Here is a 9321-nt window from a genome sequence, read left to right as displayed (position 1 = left end):
TATAGCAACATAAAGCCATCTACTATGGATTAAGGGATTACAGCAACAATTGGTATCATGCAACACTGTGTGTGTATGTGTGTTTCCCTTATTCATGTGAACTCATCAGTTATCAAACCCGTTTCAAAAACACATGAAGCATGTTCAGTCCATGAGAAACAGGCCAAATGAGTTTTTCTCCAAGCCCAAGGATCATCCACAATCCCATTTTGTGGCACAAAAGCAAATGAGGCCAGAAGGCTGTCATGGGCAGCACACTGTGATGGGACAGACGATTCAATGGGATCAAGATGATAAAAACACCAAGGTCAGAGGACACAGTCAACCATCCAAAAGAGATTCAAAAATTGACACTGATCTACTTCTAATAAAAATGTCAACTGCTGTTATATTACAATAACTATAACTTTTGGATTGTGGATTCTACATAAATTTAGGGAACATTTTCCGTTTTTAACTGTTTTCATGCTTAATATGTCTGCTGGCAAGTTTAATGTTGTTTACACTGTTGCACCGTATAAGCCTATTTCATCACAACTCCTTTGAACACATGTCTATGCTGTGTACTGTATCAAACCCATTGTTTAAAACCTAAGAGACAATTTAAATAATTAAACCAGATCCACCCATGATGCTTATCTTAATTCTGTCATATGCAAATCTAATCTGCCGTTGTTTGCATTTCTTTCAAGTAATATTTTAAGGTCATTATGTAACTTGTGGTTTAAGGAGAAAAGAAGACAAGGGTTGAGAGATTTTATTGCGCAATCAGTCTTCACATTTTCATCCTGCCACAGCAAACTCTTATATTTTTTCTCACTCATATGAATTATTGATACTATGACTATGATATCCCTTATAATGAAAAAGTAATGCATGGCTAAAAGACAGAATGTATTCTAGGTCATTGATCACTCAAGACATAAAGCTACAGAAGCTTGCTAACATTGTACAGAGAACATTTGATGCTCCTTTTTTCTCTGTTTCAGGAAATCTGCTCTTTTCTTCTCCAGGTTGGAGTTTTGCTTACTGAAGGTGTTGTGATTAATCTTCTTCCTCATTACTGGTGGAGGTGCAATAAATGTCACTCCAGCACAGTTTTATTTAGGTTTTTTAACCTTAGATTTTTTTTTTAAACCAAACTGTTAAACTGTGCTGTGTATTTAACAGTTAGGTACAGATGCTTAATTGGTTGTTAACTCACAATAAATTACTATGAATATTAATATTGCTAAAAACTATAGTGTGAAATAGCAGATCAAAGCTTGACTTTATTTTCAAGTTGTACATTTTCCCTTGAAATAAAGTAAATTAATCGACAATGCATTCAGACATTTCTGCATGATAAAGAGAATTATCTGGAGTTCACATAGATCATCACAATTTAGAAGAAAGGATTTGAGTGAGTTTGAACAGCAAGAGAGCCTGGGCTTATTATTTTAGAAACTGCTGATCTACAAGGATTTCCACTCACAACCATCTCTCTGTTTTACAATGGTTCAAAAAGAGAAAATATCCAGTGAAAAGTTTGTGCCAATGTAAGAGGACAGAACAGAATTGGTTGTCTGGCTGATGAGGTAGTTCTACAGAAACTTAATCACTTGCTACATCAATGCCACTAGACCCTGAAGCAGATGGGCGACAGTGGCATAAAACCACACAGGGTGCCACTGCTGATAGCTCAGAACAGAAAGCTAAGACTTCAGTTAAGACCAGCTCACTAAACTAATAAATTAGAAAAAAACATAGCCTGGTGTGATGAGTCTAATTTTCATCTGTGACATTCATAGTTGACTTAAACAACATTAATGTGTGGATCCATCCTGCTTTCCATAGATGGTTCTGGCTGGTGGTGTGGTTAAGGTCATATTTTCTTTCCACACATTGGACCCCTGGTACAAGTTTGTTTAAATATTGACTTTGATCATATTTATCTCGTTATAAACCAGAGCAATATAATGGACCACAAAGCAAAGCTCAGGTCAAGAGCTTACCGTGGTTCCATGGCCTCAAACATTAGTTGTTTTTTATTTAAATTAAATACCTAGAGGTGGAGAGTGAATTTTTTAGAGTAATGTTGGTAGAGGAAGTGTGTGTGTGTGTGTGTGTGTTTGTGTTTCATTTGTGCAAGAACTGCCATCGGCTGTGGTGGGTAAAGGTAGGTCCAAAGCTGTGACGAGTTTCATGGTGAGGCACAGACTCCACTTCAGTATATATATAAAAAAATAAAATAAAAACGTATTTTTATATTATAACTTCAATTTAAACATTTTTTTTAAAAAAGCTTTCAAGTACGCATTAATCAGTTTCATACTGTTCAACAGTATGATAAGACTGTATTTTTCTGATTGTTTATAGTTTTTTTTGTTTTTTTCCATAAGAGCAACTGGTAACTGTGTGGTTGGGACTCAGCATTGCCCCGATCAGTGTGGCACAATACTTTCTACTTCACCCTGAACATTTTCACTTGGCATTTATGGCCGACTAAAAAAAACAACTAAATATGTCAGTCATTCCTTAAACTTATTAGACAGACTGGGGAATGCCAGAATGTGTAGCACATGCATAACAAAACTCCTGATTTAAAGAGAGACATCAATGGGCATGTGCCAACTTCCTGTTTCCTCATTCAGTCTGTTACAGCGCAACTAGAGTTCAGGCACAGCACTACACTACTTCACTTCTATCATGTATTTCAACATTCAATGCACAAATTCAATAATTTAGACCGGAAACATTTCAAAATAATGCAGAAAACAAATTCAAAGAACTGTCAAGTGGACAGATTGATTTCCTCTTATCATTGTTAGTATTTATCATGATGACATGTGAGTCTTCCCCTGACTGGACAGTTTCAAAGCCCCCAATCACATTTTCTTTAGGGCCCCACATAGCTAGAGAACTGCTCTGGTGCCTGAACAGACAACAATGCAGGTCTCTGCAGAAAGCGAATCAAAGGACACAATGGAATAAAACAAAGGACTCATTTATTCAGCTGTGTTGAGGTTACATCAAAAAAATGTACTTTGTGGTAATTCCTCAGTTTGGTTGGATGCTATGTCCCCTTGCTCCTGGTCTATGGAGTTTCATAGTGCACTAAATGTACCTACCACCCACTCCACTCAACCACCGAACCACCATATGAATCATACTTTTCTAAATTTTAATGTTTTTTTTCTTGTCTTTTTTTTCTTTGCTTCTCTCTCATGTAAAGGGCATGCATACAGTATAAAGGCTGAGAGGGAACAGTAGTGCGTACAGAAATTACACTGTTTATCAAAGGGTCTTTAGAATGACTTCGGTTGAAATTGTTCCTCCAGTAGACCCGTAAGATCTCCTTCACATTTCCCTCCTTTTTCTCGGTTTCTTCCCAGCGCTTCGTTCTTTCCAACCTTCTTAATCAAAATGGCAATAACCATTATTTCCTTCAATTGTACGCACTACCGATTTCTGTTCCACTAACGCTCGAAACCTGTGTGTCTCTTATAAAAAAAATAATAAAAAAATTATAACAAAATCAAAACTCAAAAATCCACCCCCCTTTCTCGCTACCCTGTTACTCCCCCTCCTCTTCACTCTCTTGAAAACTCTTTAGGCTTTTCCAGCTGAGCAATTCAGGCTGAGGCGGGCGCAACCGCACTAGAGGGAAAGTCAAGTCGTGCTGGACTGGCGCGATCTCCTCGCACTGTTTCCAAATAAAAGGAAGGACTCAAATCCGCAAACAATCATGCTTCTAAAATAATGCAACATGTCGATCGGGTCTTTGCGAGGCATGGCTTTCGTTTTAACGAGCTTGTTCCTGTTTTGGTAAGTGTGGCAACTCTTTCTCTGCATTGTTGGCTGACTTCTTTACGCACGGCAACGCAGTCGTATTGTGCACAAAGATACTGTACACTCTTGCTGTGATTTACCAGCTAATTGAATGATCTGTGTGTGTTGATCTACTTTCAGTGCGAGTAGTGTTTGTGAGACGCAACACAGTGAAACCAGTATTTATTTGGATAATATCACGCAAATATTGGATAGATTACTGGATGGCTATGACAACAGGCTGCGACCTGGATTTGGAGGTATATACACATTTCTATTATTGACTTGCATGTCAATTGCTTGCAGTTAACAGTTTGGATTTTTTCTTCCTTTTTTCTCTTTTTTGCTCAGAGTATAGAGTTTTACTCCAGTGCGTATGTACTTAATTTTCTGTTTAGTGCTGATACATCATCCCTAGATTTCAACTGTATTTTTGCTTGATGTTTGAAATTTCTGCTAATTTTTGAAGTTGTCATTTATATATTTTAAAATGAAAGTTTGATTGTAACTTTTTTTAGATATTGAGGAACATTACGTAGTTTGATCCAAAGTCAGAACAACAACTTATACTTCTGCTGTAGGTCCCGTCACAGAGGTCAAAACTGACATCTTTGTCACCAGCTTTGGTCCAGTTTCAGATGTAGAGATGGTACGTAAGCCTGATTAAATACTAATTTTCAATTTGCAGATATATTGATTTAAACAGCTATATGCAAATATACCTTTTTCCTAGTGAATGAAAGCATATATGTCTTAACTTATAGCTCTCTCATCCTTCATTATTCAGGCATTTGAGCAGGATGTCATTAGTACAGCTTAGGATTTTAATCTGGTTGGCAATCCCCTCTACCCCACCCCCCTCACCCTCCACTCCATCCTTCCAGAGAAAGAGAGGGAGAGAGTGATGTGGCTGATGTTGGGAAACGATAGGCTGGCTTCTCCTGGCATGGGATAGGCTGACTGATATATGTCTTTTGTGCTCTACTCTGTAGCTTTAGATACTAGTTGACTGCATCTATAGCCTGTAATATGCTGGAGGCATTTGTGTTGTGAAGCATGTGAGCAGCTCTTAAAAGCCGAACAAGATCAGTCCTATGAAAATGTGTCATAACAAACTGTTTGGAAACTTTAACTTTGATAAAACATACATTATTGATTTCAAAGTTATTATTTTAATTTTTATTCCCATATATGTTAGCCCTTTCTGGACAGTTCATTTGCTTGCAATTGCTTGTAATCAGATTTAGCAAATCAGACAATTGAATGACAATAACTAAACATCTAAGCATGGGGAGGACAACTTGCTGAAGTTCAAACCAAGCATCACAATATGAAAGAAAGGAGATTTAGGTGATTTTGAAAGTGTTGTGGATGTTGGTGCCAAACAGTTTGGTCTAAGTATGTTAAGAATGCTTGCAGAAGATTGTATAAAAAGAGAAACCATCCTTTAAGCAGTGATCTGGTGGACAAAATTCTTTGCTGACACAAGAAGTCATAGGAAAATGTGCTGGTTCAAGTTGATAGAAAGGGAACAGTAGCTCCAAATATAGCTCATGTTAAACATTGAAGCAGATGGGCTTCATCAGCAACAGACTTCTCCACCTTTACCTCTTGTCAGGTAAGAACAGGAAACGTTTGCTACAATTTTCACAGTCCCATAAAACTTTGATTCAAGATTTAAGATGTGACATTTAGGCGATTGGGTTGGAACACATAACATGAAAGCATGAATCCAGCCTGCTTGTGTTTGGGGGATCGTTTCTTGGACACTTGGGATTTCTTAGCACTAAGGAGCAATGCTTAAACTGACAATGTCCATCTCTTCAATGTATCCATCTTTTGAATTGTACATCCATCAGTATAATGGACCAGGTTGCATAGTTCAAATCATCTTAAACTAGTTTGTTGAAAATGACAGTGAGTTTACAGTACTAAAACGGCTCCCATAATTACCACATCTGACAATGGAATGGGAAATTCACATCATAAATATGCAGCAACTGTTTGACACACTCATATCAAAACTATCAAACTCTCCGATGATTGATTGAGACATTGTGTTAAATGAACAGCATGAAAAATTAAGGCAAAGACCTCCTTTGCCTTCCCTGAAGGCAAAGGAGGTTAAATTCAGTACTAGCAAAAACACCTAATAAGGTGGTAAATAAAATTACTCTGTGAAATAACTTTTCAATGGAACTGCCTAAATAACCCAACCCTTCAGCAATAGCAGCTAGTATCCCCCTCCCCCAACAAGAATAATAATCATGTGGGAAAATAACTCACAGCACTGGTAGCATAGTATCAAGCTGCTTTCTTCAAAAACCATTGCTCACATACCCATCTGTCCTTCTCTCTGGGGTACCAAATAATAATGACTCAAGATAGTAGATGATGGAAGCAGCATCAGCGATATGCATGGTGTTAGCATCAGTAAAACCTGCAATAATATACACTTTGACCTTTTTCCAGGAGTACACCATGGATGTGTTCTTTCGTCAGACATGGATTGATGAGCGGCTCAAATTCGAAGGCCCAATTGAGATCCTGCGGCTAAACAACCTTATGGTCAGCAAAATCTGGACCCCCGACACATTTTTCCGGAATGGCAAGAGGTCAATCTCTCACAACATGACCACTCCAAACAAGCTGTTCCGCATCATGCAAAATGGAACTATCCTCTACACCATGAGGTAATTGCGCTGGACTGCAAAGCTAAAACCCAGCCAAAGCCGGAATAGAGCACAGATCTGGAGAGCTATTGAATTGAATAGGCATCCAAGAATATGCACAAACATTAAAAAGAATCATAGAGTGCCAGAAAATGTGAAATGTGCCATCTGATACTCAAAACAGTCCTTGAAAGCAATTCAAACAAACATGACTTCAAGCTTTGTTCCAAAAGTAAATATGCAGCATATAAATTCCACTAGACTCAGTGACAGTATAAAAAAATAGATTTCAAAGATAACCAGATTATCTGTGTGGCCCAACTTGACTTATAAAGGTTAAGATACAATTTCTAAGCTTCAAATAATCCATTCAATAAACCATGAGACATACGTCAAAGCCATATGAACACAGATTACATAGATGGCCAGTGTAGTATAGCTAATTAAAAGAGAAATACAAGAAATCCATCTTTTAGGTAATTCAGAAAAAATAGTTCCTCAAATATCCTATTTAATTTTTAAGCTGTATATAAAATGTTATCTTGGTAGATATTTTTTCTGGAAACAAACTGAAACATAAACATATGAAAATGTTATATGTCAGAAAGTCCATTAACAATATTTATAGTATGACAGTTCAGTTACTTTTTAGTTTCAGCAAGGCATAAGTATTTCCATACATTTTTTGAAAAACTTTGCTTTTAGTCAGATAATTTACCAGTAACCTTTGTATTTTTAAATAATTCGGTATAAGTTGTTTTTTATATCTTTGTGCTTAAGATATTTCCTCAAAGTTTTGACCTACTTAGAAGCACCACATGCTTCTAAGTAGTCTCTGCTGTGTGCCAGGTAAACTGAAACTATTTTATTTTTAAAAAATGAAATATATTAGAAACTTTGTATGAGATATATTTCCTCCCATCATAAGATGATTATAAGTGAAATTTAAAACTTTCTCCCTATGTTTAATGTGTATAATTAAACTTGTTAAGGGTTTTATTTTCAGGAGGAGAAATGTTGCCTGTGAAATCCAAGCATATTATTATTACATTAAATTATTTTAGGCATCACAAACATAGAGCAAAAAATGCTCAGTTTTTTCTATATGCAGGCAGAGTACATTCATTTTTATAGTGATTGTGGTAGAAAACATTTTGCTGTGTGAAAAATAAAAACATTTTGGTGCTTCTCTGTATTCCATCAACATGTCTCATCAAACAAGCTAGTGCATGAAAGTTGGCGCAATAAAACATGTATAATATGTTTTTCTATTGTATTTTCAAGTTTTCTTGCTTCAGTTTTTTTCTAAATGCTAATTATGACAGGTCAGCTACAGTGCTGGTTTTTGAAGGGCTGGTAGAAAGAAAGCTTTGGCGTAAACACTGAAATCATTAGATTGTGTTTCTGTTTATGTAAAATAGAAATATTAATCTGCTGTTTAGTATTTAGCTGATGAGATAAGAAAATGCATAAGATTGAAAAGATATATTTTAACAATATTCATAAGAAAGCTAAGGATGAATTTGTTGTTGTCTTCACAACTAAAACTAATGAAATGGCAGTTCAGCCTTGTTGGGTGTAACTATGGCCAATGACAATATTTTTCCTTCAGTGCTAAAATAATGTTCCTATTTGTCATTGTGACCCACAGACCTGGTACACAATTTAACTTATGAAGACTTTATCAATACTAACAATTCAAAATAAGAGCTTGCGATCAATACTCCTCTCATAAATAGGGCTTTGTTAGACAACCTTTGTTAGTGACCGTCTATTCTATTATTATTTTTGGTTTATTAAATCTATTAATTTATCATGTAATGTGATTGAGGGACGCAGGTATTTTTCTTCATTTATTCCCACAACTTGAATACTTGTATGCTTTGTTTCAGTGTATTAACTAATGTACACAACTGCACCATGTTGCAAAATCCAGATGAAAGCAGGAGCCATTATCCAGTGTTGGTTTGAATGAAAAATTGATTTCAGCTTTCTTTGTTCTAACAGATTAACTATAAATGCAGAGTGCCCAATGCGCCTCATGAACTTCCCAATGGATGGCCATGCCTGCCCACTCAAATTCGGGAGCTGTGAGTTTTGCTTTCTGTTAAGTCTCAGTGGTTTGACAGATGGTGTCACTCTCAAATGATCACACTGTCACATTGTAACTGACCATTTGACAAGATGTCTTCTGGCTGCAGTTTGAAACATCAATAGTTGGAGCTCAAATATGTTTCTCCTTCCTTTTTGTTTGCAGTGTCTGCATGTCCTCTGAACTTTTCATATTTTATCACTACAAACTTTAATGGAATTTTGAGATATTTCATGGAATAGAACACCAAGCAGTATGAATTTCTAGAATGCAAAAAAGAAATATTCAGTAATTCGTCATGTAATTTTTTATGAATGAAAATATGAAAGTAGTGGATGCATATTTATTTTATGTGAACAACTTTTTCTGTATTTAGAGCCGTTTCTGGGTCAGCTGAATTCATATGTAGACATGGACACATTTCTAACACATTGTTTTGATCCAAACTATTGTACTGTAGCTCTTACTCTGTGTGTAGGGTGTGCTCGACTGGATGAAAGACATTTGACCCAGTCTCAAGTTCTTTAAAATATATATTTTTTCTGAGGTTGCCCTGTAATTCTCTTTATTAATGCATGATGCTGCCATTTCCAGCGTTCTTGTTTTATGTGTCATAATGCAACTTTTCCACCAAATGTAGCGTTCAACATGAAGACAAAAGGTTCAGTGATCTCATTCAACCAGTGCTTGTTCTTTAACACTTTTGCTACATCCCTTACATGGCTAATTGCAAAATTTATAGGGAAT

At 36.3% G+C, this 9321-nt stretch overlaps 1 protein-coding gene across 1 annotated transcript in view; it reads left to right on the top strand.

Moving 5' to 3' along the window:
• Nucleotides 1-3605: 3605 nt before the first annotated feature.
• Nucleotides 3606-9321, top strand: part of gabra6b (gamma-aminobutyric acid type A receptor subunit alpha6b) — a 29566-nt gene continuing 23850 nt past the window's right edge. The window contains exons 1-5 of the mRNA XM_028030758.1: nucleotides 3606-3807; nucleotides 3952-4070; nucleotides 4392-4459; nucleotides 6283-6503; nucleotides 8490-8572. Coding sequence (XP_027886559.1) covers nucleotides 3749-3807; nucleotides 3952-4070; nucleotides 4392-4459; nucleotides 6283-6503; nucleotides 8490-8572 — 550 coding nt within the window. The 5' untranslated portion in view covers nucleotides 3606-3748. The remainder of the gene's footprint in view (nucleotides 3808-3951; nucleotides 4071-4391; nucleotides 4460-6282; nucleotides 6504-8489; nucleotides 8573-9321) is intronic.

Source organism: Xiphophorus couchianus, chromosome 11 (genome assembly GCF_001444195.1).
Source record: "Xiphophorus couchianus chromosome 11, X_couchianus-1.0, whole genome shotgun sequence".
Classification (NCBI taxonomy): domain Eukaryota; kingdom Metazoa; phylum Chordata; class Actinopteri; order Cyprinodontiformes; family Poeciliidae; genus Xiphophorus; species Xiphophorus couchianus.
This window is presented reverse-complemented; position numbering and strand designations above follow the sequence as displayed.